General features: G+C 42.9%; 1 protein-coding gene across 6 annotated transcripts in view; it reads left to right on the plus strand.

Annotated features, from left to right (window-relative positions):
* MAGI1 (membrane associated guanylate kinase, WW and PDZ domain containing 1) overlaps positions 1–27,598 on the plus strand; it is a 413,627-nt gene that overhangs the window by 370,665 nt on the left and 15,364 nt on the right. For 5 of the 6 annotated variants that reach the window (XM_083156031.1, XM_083156032.1, XM_083156034.1 and 2 more), the window contains 6 exons: positions 4,736–4,827; positions 7,378–7,570; positions 7,774–8,070; positions 12,155–12,358; positions 16,864–16,954; positions 17,060–17,120. In XM_083156031.1, the coding sequence (XP_083012157.1) occupies positions 4,736–4,827; positions 7,378–7,570; positions 7,774–8,070; positions 12,155–12,358; positions 16,864–16,954; positions 17,060–17,120 (938 nt within the window). The remainder of the gene's footprint in view (positions 1–4,735; positions 4,828–7,377; positions 7,571–7,773; positions 8,071–12,154; positions 12,359–16,863; positions 16,955–17,059; positions 17,121–27,598) is intronic. The other variant, XM_083156033.1, reaches the window with a different exon arrangement.

A 27,598-nucleotide genomic window follows, 5' to 3' on the forward strand; every position in this document is an offset into this window, starting at 1 on the left:
AATGTGGCTGGGGAGAGTCATGCCAACTAACATTGGCACAAACACTACGCCCGCTTCGGCCATTTTTGCTGGCATGGGCATATGCCGTTCCGGTCCCATCTTTAATCCTTATTATTACTGGTTAGCTATCAATGTTGTAGTGGTTTCACATTAGAGAAGGGAAATAAACTTAAGGCCCCCATACACTAGCCGATTTTGGTCAGATTTCAGCCAGATCAGTCGGATCTGGCCAAAATCGGACCAAAATCGGCTAGTTTTGATGTCCCCTCAGATCCGATGCGCGGTCCCGTGCGCATCGGATCTGCGTCGGGTGGTCGGACCTGCTGCACGTCCGACCACCCGACTTGGGACCTAGTGGGGCGGCGCGGCGGTGGAGGGAGCAGGGGGGGCTGGGGACGCTGCGGGGGACACGTCTGTTTCCCCCGCTGCTGGGGACGCTGCGGGGGACATCGTCTGAGCGGCGAGAAGGTAGAGGGAGCAGGGGGGGCTGGAGACGCTGCGGGGGACACAGGCTGCATAGAGCCGGGCAGGGGAAGCCGGCCGGGAGCTGTCAGTAATGAATAAAAAAAAAAAGCCCATACAATGAATGGGCAGCCTGTGATTGGCTGAGCGCTCTCTCAGCCAGTCAGCAATTGGCTGAGAGAGCGCTCAGCAGCCAATCACAGGCTGCCCATTCATTGTATGGGCTTTTTTTTTTTATTCATTACTGACAGCTCCCGGCCGGCTTCCCCTGCCCGGCTCTATGCAGCCTGTGTCCCCCGCAGCGTCTCCAGCCCCCCCCTGCTCCCTCTACCTTCTCGCCGCTCAGACGATGTCCCCCGCAGCGTCCCCAGCAGCGGGGGACACAGACGTGTCCCCCGCAGCGTCCCCAGCCCCCCTGCTCCCACCAGCTCCCACCTCTTAGCGCCCCCCCCCTGCTCCCCGGGTTTTTTACATGTGATAAATCGAGACGATTTATCACATGTAAAAAATGGCACATCAAGTGCCAATCTAATCAAGCTCCCCCGGGGAGCAGCCGGGGAAGCTCAGGGGGAAGTCGGGGGCGACTTGTCCTAAGGACAAGTCGCCCTAGTGTATGGGGGCCTTTAGTTTTGTGCTGGAGCAATCAAGCTTTTAATGGTATTTTATCTTGATTAAGGTAAATTACCATCTAATTAGGCAAAAGAACAAGGAAAACTCCATTAACTGTATTATTGACCTGCAAAATAGCAAGTGCAAATGTTTCTTTAGTCCTACTGTTTCTGTACAGCATTTTCTTATAATAGTACTGCTGCTGTAAATCTGATTATATAGTTTATCCTTATTATTTTATTTAATCCAGATTAAGATTTATATTAATTCCTCACCTCTATTTTTCAATGCTATGCCATTGAATTGCTTGTAGACCGCAAAAGTAATTTAATGGCAAGGTAAATGCCCTTGTTTTTCTAACGAGTATTTTAGGTTTTGGTTTATTTATTTATTAATAGTTTCTTATATAGCGCACACATAATCCGCAGCGCTTTACAAAGTATATTTGAACATTCACATCAGTCCCTGCCCCAGTGGAGCTTAAAATCTATATTCCATATCACATGTACACACACACACAGACATTCTAGGGTTAATTTCTCATTGGAAGCCAATTAACTTACCAGTATATTTATGGAATGTGGGAGGAAACTGGAGTACCCGGAGGAATCCCACCCAAGCACTGGGAGAATATACAAACTCCGCACATTTGGGGCCACGGTGGGAATCGAACCCATGACCTCAGCGCTGTGAGGCAGTAATGCTAACCATTAATCCGTGCATAAATCCATAATTTAACAGTATGTCAGATTTTATTAACATTTGTTGTGTTATAATATGTTGGTGTCCCAGTCCGTGGACATTGGAAGATTTGTTAATTGTGCGGATCAGGGAGGATCTGCGGCCCTCCAGCAGTTGTGAAACTACACATCCCAGCATGCCGTGCCACAGTTTTAGCATTGCCTACTAGCAAAACTGTGGCAAAGCATGCTGGGACTTGTAGTTTCACAAGCGCTGGAGGGCCGTAGGTTGGACAGGCCTGGTGTAAATGATTTAGCCTGTGTAAATATTGGAGGTCTGATGTAGCTGATTACATACTATTATTCAAAATGTTTGGCAAATTTAGGCTGGAAAGATGCTGGCCACACTGTCTTGCAGTGGAATTACTAATCAGGTAGTGGGGTGTGCATAGAAAAATAATGTCCTCCTTAGTCCAAACTTAATCTATAGCTCTGTAAAGTCTGGAAAATTTTACATATATATTATTTGTGATTGCTAGTTGCTACTTTATGTAAAAAAAAATCTTTCAATCTGGCATCCATCCTTATTATCAAGCCTCCTGTACAACGAGCCTAACCACAAATAGTATCCTTCCCCTTAATTATATTGATTTTTTTTTTTTTCAAGAAAGTTCCTGATATTACTTTCTCTGTTTGACTCACTTAATGGTATTGACTTGTGGAGACCTCCATATAATCAATAGTGGTGAGAATCTGCTAAGGATCAGAAACAGTTTTCCGGTAATTCTCCTCTTGGTGCCAGGATGACTTAAGTGATTCCAGATCTTCATTCAGACCAAGTTCATATTCTCTTCCTTCTTCTAGAAGAACAAATGACCAAAAATACTTTATACTCCTAGAATAATATATTATGCATGCACGTTTCCTTATTTTTATTTTATTTCCGTCATTGCACATTTAAGCTTTAGACACACATTAACACACACACAAAGGAAAACATTTGCATAATTGTGTGTGGCGGAAGGTGGAACCGACAGTAGGGTGGCCTTAGGCACTTGCCGAGGCTCTACTGTGTGTCAATAAAATAAGATGTATACAGCTTGTCACAGTCCCCATAGACTCACACACATAACATTATACTGAATTTCTGCTCATTTAAATTCTCTCTTCCTACCTTTTGCTTAATTATGAGAGACTGTTGTTGCATACACATTATGTTTCACCCGTTAATTATAATTTATCGTTGATCAGAGATTTTTCTTTTTAAAGGGTTGTATCCACCCTTTTAATTATTGGGCAATTTTGCATACACCCACCTGGCAGTCAAAAGAAAAATAAAAGAAAATGGTTTATTATGTACAGGATTTACAAAGGTTTGGGATTTTCTCTATATAAATAATGTACTATCCAGTGAGCTATGGCAATATTGACAGATACTCACAAGTGTCTATAGAACTGCAAGTTCCTGAAAATTTTACACAAACAGTATATTTGTATTATTAGTGTAAATATTTTATCTAAGCAAAACTTAATTCCCAATTGCCCATCACACTGGACCAGTCTACAGGGTATCCGGCAAATAGTTTCAGTTCGGAGGCACTGGACTCAATACAGAACAGCTGTAAAACAGGATTCTGTGCTATTTTGGTGGTCACAGGATACTGCAGAGGCAGGTGTATTAAAGGCAATATGTTAATTGCTTAAACATTTTTAATAAATCCCTTGCAGAAAATGCTTGGGACAATCACAGCACACAGTTATCACAGAAGTAATATCATTCTTGATGTTCAAAGGATAAACATCTGTTATTTCCAGTAATTGTTTTTTTTTATGGTTTGTTGTAAAGCACAACAAAATATGCTTGCATTATATAAGTAAGCTGATAAAAAATAATTAAGGTTTGCTTATTTTTAACATTTTAAATAGAGAAAACAGGCTGACGAATAACAGCAGATTAGGGAAACGCTGCACTTTAATTTATCATGACAAATAAGATAACATTTCGGAACTTGGCAGGGACAGAGCAGTCTGGCAATTGGATCACCAGTACGGAAAATAAATTGTTTTATTCATTGTAGGCTAATGACATTTTTATTTTGCAACTACTAAATAATATTTTTGGGAGTTATTAAATTAAACATGATCTATGTTATTTATTGCTATATATGTTTTTGGTTGACCCAACACAATAATTGGCACGCTCTGTTGATCCTTTAGAGTTGCGTTATCCAAATGGTCTTCGTAACTTGTAAAAAAAAAACGGAATTTAAAGGTCTATATATATATAACAAAGTTCACAGTTCATTCATACTTGCTTACTTGGATGTCCCCTCCAGGGGTAAAGGTGGTGCAGCAAAGTGGGCGGCCTGTGGTGCATCATGTGGTCAGGTGGGCAGCAAGTAGGGTTGTAGTTGGGATCATAATGTAGTGAACCCCCGCTACCCCATGCTACAATTACTGGTATTGTGATGTAGAAAGTAGGCCCGTGATTATGCAATCATTAGCCACCTGCACTGACCACTTTACTTGGGAAGTGGCTAGCAATGGGCAGGCCTTACCCACCCACCAATCCAGGCACGTAAAAGAGCCATGTGAGCTTTAGGTACTGTCTGGACCATCTGGAAGAGTAGTTGGCTTGGAAAAAAAATTAACCCTGGTGGTTATCTTGTGTATCTAATGGTTAGATAATAATGATTGTGAGCTGCACTGGGTCAGGAACTTGTGTGAATGATTAACGATCCTCTGTAAAATTTGTAAGTGCAATATAAATAAATAGCGTTTTAGACAGCAGGCCCAGTCAGTGCCGCAATTATAGAAGGCTCCAGAACAGCAAGCCGACTCTTCCCTCAAGCCCTCACACAGATCTCTTCTGCACAGTAGGAAGCAGTTAAAAATTAATGCCATATGCCGCACATTGTTCTTGTGTTTTCGCTCTGTGCATGTAAAGTAACATTGCATTTCTCTTTATGTTCTGTTTCTTTAAGTTCCAGATTTCCAAGAGCATGATATCTTTTTATGGAGGAAAGAAACTGGTTTTGGCTTCAGAATTCTTGGTGGGAATGAGCCAGGGGAACCAGTAAGTACTTGGAGTGTAGGTCTGGTCACATCCACGAAACTATGGTTGTTCAAAGCCACTCTAGCCCCATCTTTATACATGGCTTCTGTTCATAGTTACCTACCCTCCCGCATTCTGCAGGAGACTCCCTGAAATAACAGCAATCTCCCTCTCTCCCTAATTAGTCTAGTAATCTTTCTCATTTCACATAATCCACATTACACTGTTACATTATTGGGGAAAAAGGAATGAGAGACAGATACATTTACATTGAATTATAAGCGCCATTTCCCAGCACTTTACCAAGTACAGTATCTCTTACTAACTGCCTTGGGGCTCATCTACATTTGGATATAAGTCATTTTACAAGATTCCTCTCAGATGTAGGTGCCACGTTCACAATCTCTTTTCACAATCTCTCCATATATGGAACTAGACACACCCTTTGGGCGGAGCATGACACACCCCCTCAATGGGGTGCTGTGCAAAATTTTACTACCAACTATAATCTCCCTGAAATTAGTTTTCAAAAGTAGGCAAGTATGCTTCTGTTCTGCAGTGCCCGGTTGACAACCCAATCTATGCCAGACCCTCCACAAATGGCGGGTCAGTTGTGGTGACGGGCTAAAGTGTATTCTATATTGTTTCATGCCACCCCGAGAGTGAGTACTCACATTTTCTTTTTGTTAGTGTCACCCTGATTACACAAATACAGTTGCCAATAGGGAGGCCAATCCCGGGGCATTTTTTCAATCCCGGGACTCGGGATTGAAAAATGCTCAATCCCGGGAATCCCGGGATTGGCCTCCCTAATAAAAAAACAAAAAATGACCCGCCCCCCCCCCCAAATATCAATATTAATGCCCTCTTACTTCGCCCCGCCTGCCCGCCCGCCACTCTTCCCCATCCCCCTGCCCTGCGCTGTCACTTACAGAGGTAGTGGTGACAGGCAGCAGCAGGAGCGATGTTCCTCCATCCATCCAGCGGCGGAGCGGGCAGGCGGGCGGCTGAGCGATTGTGTGCTTGTGCTGAATTTAGTGCACTGACAGGCATGGCGGCGGACGGGCTGCGCAGCGTGGCATGATGTCAGGGGTCACGCTGCGCAGCCTGGGCGCCGTCATGCCTGTCATCACAGAGCACCTGCACACAGCGGAGAGCGGACCAATCGGCCACCGGGGGGTACGGAGCAGACAGCCGGGCAGCATCTGAGCCATTCTAAAGTGCTCAGCGCTGCCTGGCTTTGAAAAAAAAGTACATTTAGCACTGGGATACTAATCCCGAAATCCCGGGATTGAAACCTTTAATCCCGGGATTCAAATCCTGACGATTTTAGGCCTAAATCCCGGGATCCTGCCGATCCCGATCCCGGGATTGGCCTCCCTAGTTGCCAAATAGCATCATTATATTGTGTGTACAACACACAGTGGTAACAAGCTGTATGCATATTCTATAAAATAATACTGGCCAAACCGGTCCTCAAGATCTACTAACAGCCCACGTTTCCCAGACCACCTACTGGACCAGGACTGGGTTGGCCACCCCTAGAAAGATCCATTCTGGTGCCCAGTGCATTATAGAAGTATGAGAGCTACCTTGTTTATTGCAGCACTACAGACTATGTTGGCACTTTGTCAAAAAAGCTTAATAAAAAAATATACTGTTTGACTAAGCATTTAGGCCTCAGCCAATACACGGGTATGTAAAATATAACCTTTATTCAGTTTGGTTCTAAACTGCTAATGGATTTTCTGTCCATTCCATGATCCAAGTCACCGACTTTGCTCAATAATGAAACGAGCCACAATGTGTTTGAGACACAAAACCTTTTAATAGTGTATTAGTTTATGGAGGGACATGGGCCAGGAAAGTGTAAAGAGTGAAGTGATCGCTTATGCAATAACTAAAATCATCAAAAGATGGAGTTAGTAATTGGGAGCCAAGACTTTCATGGGGACCGCTCCAGACACCAAAAATAGAGGGACCACAGCAGGTACAGATGTGTATTCGCACACATTGACTCAATACGCCATGTGGTGCAATATGCCTGGCATGAGTAAACCGCCTCTGCTAGTGCCATCTTCATGGCTATGGACCAAGGATACTAAGCTTTGCAAAGTGAAAAAATGGAGTGACCAGCCAATCATCTCCTGTCATTTTTCAAACCCAGCCCGTAACATGGCAGTTAGGAGCTGATTGGATGGTACACAATCACTCTGTACTTTATCACTTTTCAAGCCTTCATACATCTCGACCAATATGACTAGTACGCCCCAGGAGTCTGTGGGGATTAGATCGATATACGACACTTGTATAACTGTGTACGACTGACTCTATATATGAATCACAATAATTAGGCCCCTTATGCTCCAACAATTTTCTTTCGTAAAAGATGCCTGTAGAATTGACAGCGACAGTCGTGCAAGGAAGGAACGCTTATTCCCAGCACCGCCATGTTTTTCTGTATACTCCACCTACTGTATGCAGACTATAACAAATCGCAGCTGTCCAAATTGTATCATTACTTGAGATGTGTCCCCCTGGCTAATGGTGACCTCTTTCTTTTCCCCTCAGATATTCATAGGTCATATTGTGCCCCTAGGATCAGCCGACGCAGACGGTCGGCTGAGGTCAGGCGATGAACTGATCTGTGTGGACGGAACCGCCGTGGTTGGGAAATCCCATCAACTTGTTGTACAGCTTATGCAGCAGGCAGCCAAACAAGGCCACGTCAATCTAACCATAAGGCGCAAAGTGGTCTATCCAGGTGGGTGGAAACTATATGCTCCAAATACACTGCCAGTACCTGATGTCAGACTGTGATTGGAGGGCATGTTTAGAATCAGAATCTGTGGCTAAAATTAATATTTCATTTTAGTGCTTTGGGTTGTGGTGGTCTTGTCTGTGTTGGCGCTCCTCTCCCATCCATATTCTTCTGAAGAGTATTCTACCTTTTTATTGTCTTTACAGTCCCCAAGACAGAAAATGATGTCCCTGCGTCACCAGCATCTTCCCACCATAGCAGCAATCAGCCTGCCTCTCTAACAGAGGAGAAACGCACACCACAAGGCAGCCAGAACTCCCTAAACACAGTCAGCTCTGGCAGCGGCTCCACCAGTGGAATTGGCAGCGGAGGTGGTGGTGGTAGCGGCTTAGTCAGCACTGTGGTGCAGCCTTACGATGTGGAAATCCGCCGCGGTGAAAATGAAGGCTTTGGATTCGTCATTGTGTCGTCCGTCAGCAGGCCGGAAGCTGGAACCACTTTTGGTAAGTGCAACGCAACTTTAATTACAGTATTGGAACGGTAAATATTTAGGCGCAGATAAGAAGAAGCCTGCTAGTGTCATAAGATGGTGTACAATGTAAAACAAATCTAGAGTTTTAAGCAGGGGCACGAAATGAGGATATAGAGGGTCTGGATCTGCTTAGGGGGAGAAGCAATGACTACTATAATGTTGGGACTTTTGGATGTCCTCCAATTGCCCATGGATTTGGCCCAGCAATGGAATCTTTAGAGATGGGTTAGCGGAATCATTGGGATGGGGTAACGCATGAATAATTAGCTTGCGTATTAGTCTGTGGCATCACCTACTCTTGCAACCCGCTCAGAACAGAGAACTCTCTGTGCCAGCATGTCACCTGTAGGCCGTGGAACCTTTGCAGGTCCAATAAGTTGATGACTCTTCAGATCCAGGTTGCCTTAATTGTCTGTGAGATCTATAGGCTTGAGTCAGAGGTTGACGGGAGGTGCCGTATTGGATCGTCATGCAAGATCTGTGCCTGCCAGCGGAAACCATTTATATACACGCTCAGTGCATCTCTCATATACACGCAGATCTAAAACATTGAGATCTTAAGGTGGCCATACACATGCAGATTTATCTTCAGATCTGGATGGTTGGAACAAAAACATGGTTATGGATGAGAGAAAATGACAGTTGACCATTTGCTTGGAAATGCTGGAAAACTGACAAACTGTCACTCATCCAGATCTGTTCAAGATCTCACGATTTTCTCAATCCATTGACCCCTGACTCCTTAACCTGACTTGGCTCATGTTGGTAACCTGACTATCTGATCAGATCTGAATAAAGGTCATTGTGTTAAGTCAGCACAGTCCACAAACAGCATACATTTAAATCGTTAGGGTTTTTTTTTTTTTGGAGTAATGCAAATCTAAGTATTATGCTCTCAGAATTTATTTTCCCTCTGGCTTTATTCCATTAAGATGGCAACTGTCATCCGCACGCCCCAGAGGACAGTAAAACTTGTTATTTTAAAGAAATCTTCAGCGCAACTGTTGGTTTACGGCTCGGCCGCGGTGTTTCGGGAGCAATAAAGTCAGTCCTAGAATTCTGTGTGAATAGAGGCCTTAATCAGCATATCGGCTTCTGCTCTAAATAAAATATAAGATCTTGTAACATTTTGTTTACATTGATCTTGAAGACTCAATCAAAGCACATTTTTAATGCAGGGTATAAAGCAATATATTATTATAAATATTTTAGACCTACTGAAAAAGAAAAAAATAAAGGACCAGAAAAAACAAACTGTCGCACCATACAAACCATGATTATTAGATCGCTTTAACACGTGTAGAGGATTTAAGTCAGTATTACGGAAATAAACGTTTATATTGTGGATTTGAATCCGATGCATTATAGCTGCTGTTGTACCCTCCTACGATTTTAATCTACCTTCAGAGGTCTATGTTTAAGCAAATGACTTCTCCCCTATGTACTGTAAAGTATCTTTCTTGTGGTACTTAGCTTTGCTGCTTTGGTACCAAAGGCCTTCATACAGTATTTCCCGCCATGGTGGTGTAGTCACCCGTTCTCCAAACTGCAGTGCACAGCAACACCACAAGGTGGCTCGTGTACCACTTATAATCTGTAGGATCCTGCAATTTGCATAGAAGTTTTAGTGTCCCCCCCCCAACCGCGCTGACATACCACTGAGAATTTTCGTGTGTTCCATCATGTGTAATGGGTATTACAGTGTATGCCATCTTGTGTAATGGGCATTATGGTGTGTGGTATAATGTGCAAGAGGCATTACAGTGTGTGCCCTAATGTGTAAAAAAAAGGGCCCTGTCTGGTGGTCAGCACCCTGCCCTAAAAAAATTCTAGAGTAAACACTAAGTTTACAGTACAAATGTTCACCCTGCTCCTGTCATTACCACTGCTATTCTCTGCTGCTTCTAGCACGCTCTGGTCTGTATTTCCGTGCTCACCAGAGTGAGCAAAAAAGCACCAGAGCAGGGAGCGACACCCCAGACAGGAAGGAGGAGTCTGTGACAGGTGCAGGGTGCCAGAATGAACACCTACCACAAAATAGCTGCCTGCGATTGCTCTTGCAATACTTGTTACAGTTTATTGCATTAATGTATAGCTTGGATTATTTTTGTGCAGAAAACGAAAATGCAAATGTTTACTTTGTGTGTATTGCTGTTATTTGTGCATGATTTGCTCCCCGCTCCTTGTGATCTGTGCTCTTCATGTGTACGTCCTCTGTTGGCTTTCCTTAATGTTCTTACTTTGCGGTGATTAGACACAATTGCCCCCTGCTCATCGGTGCAGTGCTCAGTGTCGGAGGTGAGAGGGGGCAGCTTACTGACTTTTACATGTAGCTACTATCATTTACATCCAGCAGGGAAGAGAACATTGGCAAGCGTGAAAGGGTCATTTGTCTTACTGTAATGCAGGCGTCAGTGGGGCTTATTCAGAGAGTAAATGAACAGACCCCAGTGGGAAACTCTATGCATAGATGCCAGTTTTATAAAAGGCCCTGTGCATCACCTGGGGGCGTGCTGAAAATAGATTTGGCAAATTACTTTTCACTTAGTACTTTGCTTTTCAGTGCATGAAAAATAGATTTGATCTATTTTTTGTGGTTGCTTTGGAATTTCTGTGCATGTCGGGATGGGTCTTATGCACTAAATACTATTAGAGAAACTATTAAGATTGCAATAAGGTGATAAATAATCATATTTTTGGGGCCTGCAGCCAAAGGCCCTCGTTCAGATCTGATCGCAGTAAAAATTTGTTCTCACAATGGGCAAAACCATGTGCACTGCAGGTGGGGCAGATGTAACATGTGCAGGGAGAGTTAGATTTGTGTGAGTTATTTTGTTTCTGTGCAGGGTAAATACTGGCTGCATTATTTTAGCACTGCAATTTAGATTTCAGTTTCAACACACCCCACCCAAATGTAACTCTCTACACATGTTACATCTGCCCCACCTGCAGTGCAGCATGGGTTTTGCCCATTGTGAGAACAAATTTTTACTGCGATCAGATCTGAATAAGGGGCCAAAATTCAATCTGATTTCTTATCCAAATAGTACTTCAGATGGGTGTGGGTCATTGGTTCGATATGCATTGGGTCGGCCATTGAAGTTCGACAGGCCTTAGAGCTAGGGTAGCCAACCCTAGTCCTCGAGAGCTACCAACAGTGCATGTTTTGCAGGTCTCCTCACAGAATCACAAGTGAGCTAATTAGCTCCATCTGTGGATCTTTTAAAATGTGTCAGTGATTAATGAGAGCAGCTGTGCAGCAGCTAGGTTGTCTGGAAATTGTGAACTGTTGGTAGCTCTCGTGAGTCTTTAACTTTGTCCTGTCCTTAATGCCGACTTAGACGTCAATGTGTACCGCATCCCTTCTTATGGCTCGCTGCGCTCGGCACATTATTCTATGCTCCGGCCACGCCCTAGTGGATAGTAGGGTATGAAATACCACCTGTCGGCACATGTCTGCTCTAAAAAAACGTGAAAAACTCATGTCGACATTTTTGACTGTCGACCTTGCCGTTATCGACCTAATGTTGGTGTCGACCTTCCAACCCTGTTGACCTTGACCATGTCAACCTAAGGCCTGTCGAACGAATGACCGTATCCCAAATGCAGAGACTGGCAGGACATGAGTTTGCACTCAGGGCCAGATGTATCAAGCTTCAAAAAGTGATAAAGGGGAGAGTGATAAACAACCAGCCAATCAGCTCCTACCTGTCAATTTTTCAAACCCAGCCTGTAACACAGCAGGTAGGAGCTGATTGGCTGGCTGTTTATCACTCTTCATTTTATCACTTTTTTAAGCTTCGTGCATCTGGCCTTTCTGTTACTATGAAGCCCCCATAGTGGTCCCTTCATACGGAGGATCCGGCAGTTTTAGCGCCGTGCTATCATGGCCGCCGCTCACCTTGCCAATGTTCCCTCCACTTCAGCAACATTACTCACCTAATAATGTTTGCTTAATGCATTTTTAACCCTAAACCTTCTGTTTCCTTTCTCAATCCTTCTCTTCTATCCCTTCGATGTCTTGTCACTTTAACACAAATTGTGACACACAAAAGCCGGAAATGCATGTGTGGCCATGCCTCATAAAATAGGTCGGATAATAGAAGGAAGCCCAGCTGACCGGTGCGGGAAGCTCAAGGTGGGAGACCGGATCCTGGCGGTTAACGGGTGCTCGATCACCAACAAGTCGCACTCGGACATTGTCAACTTAATCAAAGAAGCTGGAAACACTGTAACTCTACGCATCATTCCTGGGGATGGTAAGTTCTTCTGTCTTTTCTTTTATTATCTGTATGTTCACATTTTCATTCCATTATTAGATTATCTCTGTTTCATAATTTATGAACTCCGTTTATTAGTCTTCTGGATTCTGGGGAAGTACACAGCAGCCCAGAGTATTTCAGTATGGGTTCTGTAGTAGGTCCATGGTCTGTCATGGTGTTTGTAATGTATGTTGATGATCAGAACTTTGTGTGTCGAGAGCCAGACTCATGATATGAGGAGCAAATTAAGGCAAGTGGAAATCTAGTTGGGGAGATGTATCAAACATTCTGAAAGGACAGGTGGAGAGGTTGCCTGTAGCAACCAGTCAGCTTGTCGATTATTTTATAGAGTTCTCTAGTTAAAGAAGCTGATTTGTCGTTCTTGAAGGTTTGATGTAGCTTTTTCTAAAGGTTTATCAAGCCTTGGAGAGAGGTGCAGTGGAGAAGGGCAGGGTCCATTATCTAGGACACTTTAATTCCTGGTGGACCAAACGCACAATCAATCCGAGAAAAAAATGTTCCAACATCTAAAGCAGCAATGAGGTTTATACATGGGGGTAGTACTATTTTATACCGTTTAATATTTGTCAGGTTAGCACCTCTGCATTAACCCAGGACCATTTGTGTTTGTTTATAGTTGATAAAGTTGTGTCATTTTGAAAAGCAAGCAACATGGCTGCCCACCCCTCATGATAAGAAGTGTTGTCCGCATAACAGATTATTTTATCTATGTATACATGGCCAAGACCATGATGGCAATTGATAGTCTCTTCCATTTATGTCCTGTGTTTATTTTTTAATCCATCAATTGTGAGGTAGACCAAGTACAGTATGTGGCATGATATGCTGGGTCCAAGTGTTGACTAGGATATTTCCTGAAAACCAATACTTACCAGTACTGTTAGGAGAAAGGTTGCCTTTGCTAGACATTTATCATGTTGTGGCAAAATTAAAATCAGTGTTCTTCACTGTTGAAAAAATAATTCACACTCAACCCAAGACTTTGCTGACGATGTTCCCGTCCAACTGGCAGTAGCGGGTCTACAGATGGGATTGCGAAGAACAGGTGGCATTTCTCTTATTCTCCGAGAGCAGTCTACAGCAGCCCTTAATACTAAAGCCTTCGTGGTGCTGTTGATTTATTCATTATTCAGTTACTTAATGCATGCATCCGCCCTCGTTTAAATGAATGCACTAAGTAGGCCCTAAAATTACCAGTATCTAGTTTATTGGTAGCTTGCAATACCCACACTTTAACCCTTTGAGGTCCGCACCAAAAAAAAGTTTATTATTTATAAACGGATTTCCCAACCGTTTGGTAGAGGCCTATATCTCAAAAACTGTGGGGTCTCATTTTAAAATACTATTGATTGTTGTTGGTGGTTGTTAATATTATCCTCAGTGAATAAAAAATGCAAATAATTTTTTTTTTCCTTTGCTTTTTTTGTGGTGTGGACCTCAAAGGGTTAAGCAAGAGCCCTATCATATTATAACCCCTTATCACATTTTAAGGCACCACAATATGTTTCTCTTAGTTGGCTGTTTTGCCAAACCTCATCACTGCCAGATGAACTTAGAACATCACAAGTGTCTATTATTATATAATAAATGATCTGCACCGGCCAGTTCAGGGAGATGTTGAGAAGAGGGAATGCTCTTCACGGTGATCATAATCAAGGTTGTTCAGTAATTAGTAGCAGCAATATTGCTTTAAGAGCCGTTCATGAAACTGAAAGCAGCCAGAGACTGCATCCACTCGCTGTACTATTACACTGTCCAATCAGACACCTGTAATGTAGGATCCTTGAGTGATGAAGGAAGAACAAAGACTTCCTTGAGCAAACGTACATGACCAAAACCTTGGTTGCTATGTCCTTAATGAAGCAGTGCTTGGTGAAGATGCTATGCTTTAAATTTTAATTATATTGTCAAATCTACAAAGAGAATGATTCGATAGGTGGGGGCGCGTACATCAATGTGGAAAGAATAATATTTAAGATAATATGAATACTGTGTCCTTGGCTTTTACGCAGCTATTGTTTGAAATATATCTAGAAAAAGCTATTTAGACTTTATATTCAGGGTCATCTTAACTGTTCCTGGGGCCTTTAAGCAAGGGCGGGCAATGGTCACAAAATCAGAGTGGCAAGGCAGCATTCTTTACCTACATGCTGATTGGTGGATGACTGGAGCTATCTACCAATCATGGTGCTGACAGCCATTCACTGTACGGAAGCATGCAGAGAGAAATGTTGTGTTTTTTTTGTTTTGTTTTTTTAAGTGTCCACAAAAGAGAACACAAGATTTAAACTATGAAAATAAAAGTATTTTAAATATGTGAAAGCATGTGTGTTCAATTAGCAGCAAATATATAGGTCGGGAACATGCAACATTCTCTGCATAATTGCTGTTAGAATTAAGCGCGGAAGCTGGCTTATTACATGCAGATAGGGAGGCTGTCATGCACAGATGACACTAGTTGGAGATTTTACAGACCCTATAATAGTATGATTCACTACAGACTTCCATTTGCAGAGCCACTGTTGTCTTCAGAGGGGACTGACCACTGTGCCTCGTGTCTCGTTAACGTGCCTCAAGCTTCCACCAGTTCATAGATTGTGTACTCATCAATATTTGATGTCCCTACAGAATAGGTGCCCTGACTGTGTATGTGACAGGGACACTTTTAATTGAGCTTGGCTGTTTAGCTGGTACCTGGGGTATCGTCTCAGATATTCTGTGGCCCCATCTCCAATGCCTTCCCCTTATTGCTGTTCTCTAATTGTTTTATTCTTATATTTTAACCTTTATATGATATTTGTGAAACATGTGGTTTTGTACTACTGGCCATCGCTTCTAATGCCGGTCAGTCGTGTAATTATTTAAATTGGATACCATAGTTGAGGGTGCCAGATAATGACCCTCATCTTGCTAATAGATCTGATACCATCAAACCGCCTTCAAGTAAATTACAACATTTGTCTAACGCTCTTTGGATTTGTTATATTATTTGGCTCATGTGGTTGTTTGTAAGTTTACAGAAAAGCTGAATTATGTAATACGATGCACTTCACCTGACTCCGATTTATTGTACGTGTGTGCTACTGTATGTTTACAGTCTATGGGGGTCTATTTACTAAAGTACTAGCCAATCAGCTTCTAGCTGCCATGTCACAGGCTTTGTTTGAAATATAACAGCTGGTTGGCTCGGCCTAATTCAGAACTGATCTCGGTCTGAAAGCTCCGTGAACGGCTTATTGCTGGATCGGTGGCATCACATGGGGTGGAGCTGTGCGTCATTGGGGGCTTGGGAGGAGGCAACACTTGGTGCTGACAGTGCTGCCTCCTCCATACTGTGAATAGGACCCGGGTCGCTCGACCCAGGCACCCGTTCACACTGCACTTGACACGGGTCAGAGCCGTGTTCAACCCTGGTCATTACTCCCATGTTGCTCGACCCGAGGTGGCCCTTTAAGACTGCACCTCGACCCGTGTTGGGGCCACAATATCCCAGGTCTAGAGTGTGGTCTGAAAGCAATATAACTCACCCATACTTAGCCCATTCTTAGAATTTGTCCTGCGATCAGGTCTGAATATACAACTATATTTCTAGTACACATCTATCTTTGTAGGTCTTTTTTCATTTCCTATCTACTTTATTACTTTATCTCATTTCTATATTAATTCAAGCACACTTGAGGTAGACATAAGAATATCCTTATAAAGACCTAATGAACAATTAAGGTTAAAGTTGCCAAAAAGATATTTGAAGAAGGTGCAGACTAGATGGACCAAGATGTTCTTCTCTCCTGTCAAATCCTGTGTCCTTGTCTGTTTCTGGTTCATATCTATGATTCATATTGTTTTGTCTATCACTTCCCATCTATTCAATTTAATGCAGTAAAATGGATATTTTTAGAAGTATTATGCATTTTTTACCATGCAGTGTATTTAGGAAAAGGGTAAAAGGGGTATTTACCCAGGTCCAAAAGACATAGCTTTCCAGAATCTTGTTGCTTTTTACTATCTTTAGAAGGTGTCTGGTAGGTACTCCTCTAGCAAGCTCGGCTGCAGTAGTGTTCACGTAATCTTACGCTTATGCCCTCGCTATCACTGACTTTTTGGGGGAGTATATTCCCAGCAACACTACTGTGATTGTCCTTTACAACATTTCTTAATGCCGCAACAGGTGGCGTAAAGAAATGAAAATGATCAGGGCAACAGATGTTTTACTTCGTTGACTGAGGACAGGTTAATGCCGGGAGTCACAGCTCCATATGGAGGGGCGGAGCTAAAATTACAAGGCATATCTCCCCATAGGGCCATGTCCACTTGACAATGTCCGTTATCCTGGGGCATGTAATTGGGATTCCACGTATTTTTATACTAGGACTTGAGTTGTCTGCTCTTCCACATACGTAATGCAGTTATTGCCCATTGCAAATCTACTTGAACTCGCATGCAAGTCATGGTGACGCTGAGAAATCTTTCATTTTTCCCAGAATCCTCCAATGCTTCATTATTGACCAACGCAGAGAAGATCGCCACGATTACCACCACGCACACACCTCAGACGCTAACCCAGGAAACAAAGTAAGTTTTAATAATGAGAAAGAAAATGAATCTTAAAGCAAATCCGCCATTTTTTTTTATTCTGCTACATTAAACCATTTTTTTTATTTTTTATTTTTTAAACAGGAACAACACGAAACCAAAGTTAGAGCCACAGTTTGAGTTTAAACCCCCTCCAACCACACAGGTAAGTACACGTGCTATATTGGCTGTGCATTGAAAAACCACCCAAATGTTTGTTTCATGTGCAATGTACTGTATACCGTAGTAATATTGGAAGTCGTTTTTGTTATGTTGGATTACAGTTATCAATGTTTATAGTACAGTGGTGTCACAAGTATAGGAGACTTTGTGTATATTGAAACATACAGACATTTTATGAATTAAAGGATAAGGCTGCTCCTCACCTCTATTGGGGGAATTCAACGTTGTGCGTGCTGGAGGCCACTAGATGGTGGTCGATGAAGCAATTCAAGTTTTACGCCATTCAGCCACACACCGCTTGACCACTAGGGGCACTGTTCATATTCTGTTCCTGTTCTGAAAGTGGTTCTTAGCATTGCTGATACACTGTAAAGCCGTTTCTACTAATGTAGTAATATTACAGTTTTATAGAAATATTATGTCCAATTTTGTATATTGTCATGGAATGTTAGCCTTTTTATAATGTGTATTTGTGAATTTTTAGCGATTTGGTTTGATTTTGTTGACTGGATTTTATTATGCATTTTACAAGTCAACTGAATTATTGTGTTTTCTAGAACATGCATAATGTACAGTGACCTTAAGAATAGGCGTCAGGGTGGGATACGGTCGTATTGTCGACCTGACTTAGGTCAACAGTCATTAGATCGACACTGTTGGGTCGACAGGGTTCTAGGTCGACATGGATGAAGGTCAACAGGTGTCTAGATTGACATGGGACAAGGTCGACATGGTTTTAGGTCGACAAATGCGATAGGTCAACATGGGTTAGGTCGCGAGGTCGACATGGTTTTTTTTACTGTTTTTTGAGCAGATATGTGCTGACAGGCGGTATTTCATGCTCTACCATCCACTAGGGCGTGGTGGGAGAATAAAATAGTGTGCCCGAAGCATCGCGAGCGATGTGAGGGGCTGCGGTTGACTTCCAACTGTCTCCATGTCGACTGTGTCGACATTCGGGTAAAAAAACAGTGAAAAAACCCATGTCAACCTCGCGACCTGTGGACCTAAACCCATGTCGACCTTAACCCATGTCGACCTTGTCTCATGTCGACATAGACACCTGTCGACCTTCACCCATGTCGACATATAACCCTGTCGACCTTGCTGCCTGTCTACCCAACGGTGTCGACCTAATGACTGTCGACCTAAGTCGGGCCGACAATACGATCCACACCCGTCAGGATAGGGGGTGGCTACTGTACTTAGTACTCTGTAGTTAGTGCGAGGTGCGGTACAGGCACCGTATACGCTTACCCACGGCAGTGTCATAAAGGAGGTAATACTCTCTCCCTCACAGCTTTTCTACACCTGGAACCAGCCCTGTGCCCATTTGACCTTCCACTTCATATGTCCCTCTTTCCCCCTCAGCTCCTACTTTTTCCTTTCCCTCCCCCCTCGCAGTCGTAGTCCCCACCCCCCACCCCACCCGGTGCTACTAGCAAGTACAGCTGCCCCTGAGGGGGCAACATTCAGCAATTTTGGGGCACCAAACCTAAATCCCCCCTCCCACAATTTAAAAACGATGTGGCACTCTGACCTTAAGTATCCCTCTCCCGGAGTTTTAATGATGGAATTTGGGGACTTTAAGATGTGGGAAGCTATCCATCATTATGTTATTAAGCCATGTAGAAGTCAAGAGTAGTTAAGTCTGGGTAGCATCTAACTGAGGACATGTATGTAGTGAACTATGCATTCGTTAATGCTTATTTCAACAATATAACTGTATAAATCCTACATCCCTTCCCTCCTGGAATGTCCCCCTCCCGTATTGCACTACGCCCAGCCTCTCTTGTATATGGATGCGATCTGCATCGTTCCCTGCTGCGCAGTGCCACAAATCACAGCATTGCACAGCGGGACATGGACTCTGATTACACATAGACTTCATTCCTAGTAATGATGTCTTGATAGCAACCTCTCTAGATTCCATCTCCGCTCACTGATATATTTAGAAGACTCCAAACCTGATGATACAGTAGCATTGTTCAGTTGCATTGTATTTGTTGCTTAAAGCCATTCTACCACACAGGTAAGATATTCTGTTAAGGTGTTTCGAACACGGTAGCGGTGGAAGAACCAATCAGATGCAGCTATCTCTTGATTGTGACATTATATTGGTCAGTACCACTGCAGCATTGACAGTGTCATGGGATGTCACAGGAGGAATAAGATAAGCGCGCCTTCAAAGCTTCTTGAATAAAACCGGCTTGGTGTGTGTTTTACACCCATGCGGGGAGCAGAAATGATATCTTTTACTGTGTCAATGTGTGAAGCAGAACTGCGAGATTGCTTATAGTTGGTTTAAATTTCTTTTTAACCCAGTGGAAAGGCAACTCGAGATATGTTTCGCGGAGTCCTGATAAGCCTTACCCTTTAGCGACAAACAAAATAATTGAAAAATAGGTTTCGGTACAATACTGCAGATTGGGTACAGAGTATATTTTCCAGAAAACCGCTTGGTTATGGAATTTTTCAGAGCACATTTATCATGTCGGGAGACAGATATTGTGCTGATGCACCGTTCGCCTAATCCAAGGCACTTTTCAAGTGATAGCTCAAGTGAACTGATAAAGGGCCGTAGATCAGTTTAACGAGCACTGTACAAAACGTTATGTGACAGATATTATATGTATTTCAGTACTGGAAAATATCCTAACTGCCGTTTCAGAAAGCTGCAGTCATGTATCGCGCCGCTATTCGTGCAAAAAAAAAAGCATGGCCAGGTGCTCAGTGATAGAACTGTTGGTGTAAATTACAAGGCGCCATTGATAAATAAATGATGCTCTCCTAAAGTAGACCAAATTTGCGCTTCGGTTTCCAATTTGCAATTCGGTTCCAAATTCGCTGACCATTTTTTTCCCCTGTCAAATTAGCCTTTTTATACGCATTGGCCCTGAGCAGCTAAAAAAGGGGTATGGATCATTGGATAGACAACATAGGGCGACATGCCTGATGTTGACATGGGGTTAGGTCGACAGGGTCATTAGGTCGACACAAGCATTAGGTCAACATGGGTTGACAGTCAAAAGGTTTTTCACTTTTTGCCTCAAATGTTGACACAGTCGACATGGACACTAAAAAAGTTCACTGCGTCCCCTCGCATGACTTGCTACGCTCGGCACACTATTTTATTCTCTCAACACACGCTAGTGGATGTTAAGGCATGAAATACCACCTGTCGGCACATGTTGGCTCAAAAAAAGTGAAAAGCCCAATGTCGACCTTTTGACTGTCGACCTATCCCCATATCAACCTTCTTACATGGCGACCTAGTGGTGGTGACCTAATGCTTGTAGATCTAATGACCGTATTTCGGTGAAAAGTTGCAAAACTCTTTATCTTGAGGTTAAAATGAGATGAAACAGCAGATTCCCTGTGCAACCTCTCCAGTGCATAACAAAGCACGTGACTGGGCTTAATATAATAATATAATTTGGCCCATAAAATGTCAGTTTCGGGTGATTTTATCTACTAACAAAATAAAAAAAACTTGAAAAAACTATTTATTTGTTGTGAAACAGGAATGTTTAGGTGTAAATAATGTACAGTAGGACAGGTATGATGAGATGTAAATAATGTAGGAGAGGAATGGTGAGATACATATAATAAACAGTAGGACAGGTACTGCAAGGTGAAGTGTATATGATGTAGGACAGGTATGGTCAGGTGTATAAGATGTAGGACAGGTATGGTCAGGTGTATAAGATGTAGGACAGGTATGGTCAGGTGTATATGATGTAGGACAGGAATGGTCAGGTGTATATGATGTAGGACAGGTATGGTCAGGTGTATATGATGTAGGACTGGAATGGTCAGGTGTATATGATGTAGGACAGGTATGGTCAGGTGTATATGATGTAGGACAGTTATAGTCAGGTGTATATAATGTAGGACAGGTATGGTCAGGTGTATATGATGTAGGACAGGTATGGTCAGGTGTATATGATGTAGGACAGGTATGGTCAGGTGTATATGATGTAGGACAGGTATGGTCCGGTGTCTATGATGTAGGACAGGTATGGTCAGGTGTATATGATGTAGGACAGGTATGGTCCGGTGTATATGATGTAGGACAGGTATGGTCAGGTGTATATGATGTAGGACAGGTATGGTCAGGTGTATATGATGTAGGACAGGTATGGTCAGGTGTCTATGATGTAGGACAGGTATAGTCCGGTGTATATGATGTAGGACAGGTATTGTCAGGTGTCTATGATGTAGGACAGGTATGGTCCGGTGTCTATGATGTAGGACAGGTATGGTCAGGTGTCTATGATGTAGGACAGGTATGGTCAGGTGTATATGATGTAGGACAGGTATGGTCAGGTGTATATGATGTAGGACAGGTATGGTCAGGTGTATATGATGTAGGACAGGTATGGTCAGGTGTATATGATGTAGGACAGGTATGGTCAGGTGTATATGATGTAGGACAGGTATGGTCAGGTGTATATGATGTAGGACAGGAATGGTCAGGTGTATATGATGTAAGACAGGTATGGTCAGGTGTATATGATGTAGGACAGGTATGGTCAGGTGTATATGATGTAGGACAGGTATGGTCAGGTGTATATGATGTAGGACAGGTATGGTCAGGTGTATATGATGTAGGACAGGTATGGTCAGGTGTATATGATGTAGGACAGGAATGGTCAGGTGTATATGATGTAGGACAGGTATGGTCAGGTGTATATGATGTAGGACAGGTATGGTCAGGTGTATATGATGTAGGACAGGTATGGTCAGGTGTATATGATGTAGGAGAGGTACGGTCAGGTGTATATGATGTAGGACAGGAATGGTCAGGTGTATATGATGTAGGACAGGTATGGTCAGGTGTATATGATGTAGGACAGGTATGGTCAGGTGTATATGATGTAGGACAGGTATGGTTAGGTGTATATTATGTAGGACAGGACAGGTATGGTCAGGTGTATATGATGTAGGACAGGTATGGTCAGGTGTATATGATGTAGGACAGGAATGGTCAGGTGTATATGATGTAGGACAGGACAGGAATGGTCAGGTGTATATGATGTAGGACCGGAATGGTCAGGTGTATATGATGTAGGACAGGAATTGTCAGGTGTATATGATGTAGGACAGGAATGGTCAGGTGTATATGATGTAGGACAGGTACGGTCAGGTGTATATGATGTAGGACAGGTATGGTCAGGTGTATATGATGTAGGACAGGTATGGTCAGGTGTATATGATGTAGGACAGGTATGGTCAGGTGTATATGATGTAGGACAGGTATGGTCCGGTGTATATGATGTAGGACAGGTATGGTCAGGTGTATATGATGTAGGACAGGAATGGTCAGGTGTATATGATGTAGGACAGGTATGGTCAGGTGTATATGATGTAGGACAGTTATAGTCAGGTGTATATAATGTAGGACAGGTATGGTCAGGTGTATATGATGTAGGACAGGTATGGTCAGGTGTCTATGATGTAGGACAGGTATGGTCCGGTGTATATGATGTAGGACAGGTATGGTCAGGTGTCTATGATGTAGGACAGGTATGGTCAGGTGTCTATGATGTAGGACAGGTATGGTCCGGTGTCTATGATGTAGGACAGGTATGGTCAGGTGTATATGATGTAGGACAGGTATGGTCCGGTGTATATGATGTAGGACAGGTATGGTCAGGTGTATATGATGTAGGACAGGTATTGTCAGGTGTATATGATGTAGGACAGGTATGGTCAGGTGTATATGATGTAGGACAGGAATGGTCAGGTGTATATGATGTAGGACAGGACAGGAATGGTCAGGTGTATATGATGTAGGACAGGAATGGTCAGGTGTATATGATGTAGGACAGGAATGGTCAGGTGTATATGATGTAGGACAGGTATGGTTAGGTGTATATTATGTAGGACAGGACAGGTATGGTCAGGTGTATATGATGTAGGACAGGTATGGTCAGGTGTATATGATGTAGGACAGGTATGGTCAGGTGTATATGATGTAGGACAGGTATGGTCAGGTGTATATGATGTAGGACAGGTATGGTCAGGTGTATATGATGTAGGAGAGGTACGGTCAGGTGTATATGATGTAGGACAGGAATGGTCAGGTGTATATGATGTAGGACAGGTATGGTCAGGTGTATATGATGTAGGACAGGTATGGTCAGGTGTATATGATGTAGGACAGGTATGGTCAGGTGTATATGATGTAGGCCAGGACAGGAATGGTCAGGTGTATATGATGTAGGACAGGAATGGTCAGGTGTATATGATGTAGGACAGGAATGGTCAGGTGTATACGATGTAGGACAGGTACGGTCAGGTGTATATGATGTAGGACAGGAATGGTCAGGTGTATATGATGTAGGACAGGTACGGTCAGGTGTATATGATGTAGGACAGGTACGGTCAGGTGTATATGATGTAGGACAGGAATGGTCAGGTGTATATGATGTAGGACAGGTATGGTCAGGTGTATATGATGTAGGACAGGTACGGTCAGGTGTATATGATGTAGGACAGGTATGGTCCGGTGTATATGATGTAGGACAGGTATGGTCAGGTGTATATGATGTAGGACAGGTATGGTTAGGTGTATATTATGTAGGACAGGACAGGTATGGTCAGGTGTATATGATGTAGGACAGGTATGGTCAGGTGTATATGATGTAGGACAGGAATGGTCAGGTGTATATGATGTAGGACAGGACAGGAATGGTCAGGTGTATATGATGTAGGACAGGAATGGTCAGGTGTATATGATGTAGGACAGGAATGGTCAGGTGTATATGATGTAGGACAGGAATGGTCAGGTGTATATGATGTAGGACAGGTATGGTTAGGTGTATATTATGTAGGACAGGACAGGTATGGTCAGGTGTATATGATGTAGGACAGGTATGGTCAGGTGTATATGATGTAGGACAGGTACGGTCAGGTGTATATGATGTAGGACAGGTATGGTCAGGTGTATATGATGTAGGACAGGTATGGTCAGGTGTATATGATGTAGGACAGGTATGGTCAGGTGTATATGATGTAGGACAGGTATAGTCAGGTGTATATGATGTAGGACAGGTATGGTCAGGTGTATATGATGTCGGACAGGTATGGTCAGGTGTATATGATGTAGGACAGGTATGGTCAGGTGTATATGATGTAGGACAGGTATGGTCAGGTGTATATGATGTAGGACAGGTATGGTCAGGTGTATATGATGTAGGACAGGTACGGTCAGGTGTATATGATGTAGGACAGTTATAGTCAGGTGTATATAATGTAGGACAGGACAGGTATGGTCAGGTGTATATGATGTAGGACAGGAATGGTCAGGTGTATATGATGTAGGACAGGTACGGTCAGGTGTATATGATGTAGGACAGGTACGGTCAGGTGTATATGATGTAGGACAGGAATGGTCAGGTGTATATGATGTAGGACAGGTATGGTCAGGTGTATATGATGTAGGACAGGTACGGTCAGGTGTATATGATGTAGGACAGGTATGGTCCGGTGTATATGATGTAGGACAGGTATGGTTAGGTGTATATTATGTAGGACAGGACAGGTATGGTCAGGTGTATATGATGTAGGACAGGTATGGTCAGGTGTATATGATGTAGGACAGGAATGGTCAGGTGTATATGATGTAGGACAGGACAGGAATGGTCAGGTGTATATGATGTAGGACAGGAATGGTCAGGTGTATATGATGTAGGACAGGAATGGTCAGGTGTATATGATGTAGGACAGGTATGGTTAGGTGTATATTATGTAGGACAGGACAGGTATGGTCAGGTGTATATGATGTAGGACAGGTATGGTCAGGTGTATATGATGTAGGACAGGTACGGTCAGGTGTATATGATGTAGGACAGGTATGGTCAGGTGTATATGATGTAGGACAGGTATGGTCAGGTGTATATGATGTAGGACAGGTATGGTCAGGTGTATATGATGTAGGACAGGTATAGTCAGGTGTATATGATGTAGGACAGGTATGGTCAGGTGTATACGATGTAGGACAGGTATGGTCAGGCGTATATGATGTAGGCCAGGTATGGTCAGGTGTATACGATGTAGGACAGGTACGGTCAGGCGTATATGATGTAGGACAGGTATGGTCCGGTGTATATGATGTAGGACAGGTATGGTCAGGTGTATATGATGTAGGACAGGTATGGTCAGGTGTATATGATGTAGGACAGGTATGGTCAGGTGTATATGATGTAGGACAGGTATGGTCAGGTGTATATGATGTAGGACAGGTATGGTCAGGTGTATATGATGTAGGACAGGTATGGTCAGGTGTATATGATGTAGGACAGGTATGGTCAGGTGTATATGATGTAGGACAGGTATGGTCAGGTGTATATGATGTAGGACAGGTATGGTCAGGTGTATATGATGTAAGACTGGTATGGTCAGGTGTATACAATGTAGGACAGGTATGGTCAGGTGTATATGATGTAGGACAGGAATGGTCAGGTGTATATGATGTAAGACTGGTATGGTGAAGTGTATATGATTACTTGAGGGGAAAAGGGAAGGGGATGGTGACTGGTGCACAAGAGATAACAATTTATTTGTTTATGAAAGGAAATGAGGAGATCCACAATCGATAATAATTAAAGGGGATAGTCAATCTCCCTGTTTCTATCAATTATTCGGGTGGAGGTGCGCCCTGGAGAGTAAATGGGTTACTAAGAAAAAGAAGAAAAAAGACTCTCTCTTTGTTGGGGCACTCTTAGATTATTGAGATTTTAACAGAGATAAAAAAATTATCACATATCTAGAAGTAGGGAAGAACCTACAGACCACTTGCCTGTGTGTGGTCCAGAGATAAGAAAAGTAACCGGTTGAAAAATACTAGATAACAAGGTTCAGGAAAGCAGAGCTACAGTCCCTGTGGACGGGGCTGTCTCCAAGTCCTGTTTATGAAAGTAATGCAAATATTAAAATGTAGCTTTTAATGTAAACTCTTTAAAATATACTAGACAAACATATAGACGAAACAAAAACATATATATATAAATACACAAACATGTGCAGCAGGTTAATGCAATGCAGCACAGTCTTAAACCGCTACAGATAACCATGCACAATAGGGCTCATATGTTGTAACTTGGTACAGAAATAGTTGCAACAAAGTTGCTTTATATCTTAACGACTTGGTGGGTGAAAAATACACCCGTCACAGTTACACACAGGAATTGTTCCTTTTCCTGAGTGTGAGGTTAGTACCACAGAGGCCTATAGTTGCAAGGCTAAAGAATTTTTGTATCAATTATTTGGACATTTCGGCATCCATTATTTGGACACTGTCGGCATTTACACAGAAGTTGACAATAAAGATTGTTCCAAATGGCTGCAATTGGTACAAATGTACAGGTCAATGTATTGGTTTTTGGTCTGAGCTAAAACGAACTCTTATTGGTTGTATTTTGCCGACCGCTGTCGTGTCAACATATAACGCCTGTAATCAGCAGTACATTAGTCGGTAGACCGACACCTGAGTGTTATTCATGCACTGTAATCTGATGGTAAATGGATACTTTAACTAGCACATACAGTGTTACCAGGATGTTATCACATTCTGCCCTCCACTGTGTCGGCAGTTACACAAATGTTAGCGTTAAAAATCAATATATAGTAGCGGTTTAGCACAGATATGCAGACAAATATATCAGCCTCCTGTTGGTTATATTCAGCCGACCGTTCTCGTGTCGACAGAACAGATTATGCTTTGCTGTCTTTACTTATGCACTGCAATCAGTTAATAATTGGATACTTAACTAGCGCATATGGTGTGTCCAAGATACTATCACAATCTGCCCTCCACTGTGTCAGCAGTAACACAAATATTGGCGTATAAGAATTGATATATAGTGGTGGTTAGCACAGATATACAGACAAATATAAAGCAACCTACTGTTGGTTATGCTCAGCCAACAGCTCTTGTGTCGACAGAGCCGATTATGCTATCTGTTTTTTTGAGAGTATGTCTAAAACAGTCTAACCACAGTATGCGTAATATCAGGTAGGACTTGCAGGACTTGCAGATAACAGTTTTTAACAGTGACAATAATATCAATAGAATCACCAGGTAGCTCGAATGCTGTATTTATATTCAATTATCTGAGTCACACATCATCTAGAAATGATATAGACGTTCCCGCTAAGTAGTTGGATAGGGATTGGGAATGTTGGGGTGGAGGATTGGGAAAAGGGGTTTGGGGTTTAACCTCCTCTCCCCCCTGGCTCCTTCCCTTACCCCTTATCCGCTACCTTCTGTCTCCCCTCCAACTCTCTTTTCACCAACCCCCTTTTTTTCTATTAGGTGTAATAAATCCCCTGGTGTCACTATAAGCCCGCTCACCCACCATACCTTAAAGAGCCCATCTAATCACAGATGGCAGCTTACTGGGGGCGTATGAAGGTATAACAGGAGAAGGGAGACCTCTCCAAGTCATATACAGT

Source organism: Crinia signifera, chromosome 8 (assembly GCF_055691185.1).
Source record: "Crinia signifera chromosome 8, ASM5569118v1, whole genome shotgun sequence".
In the NCBI taxonomy this organism is placed as follows: domain Eukaryota; kingdom Metazoa; phylum Chordata; class Amphibia; order Anura; family Myobatrachidae; genus Crinia; species Crinia signifera.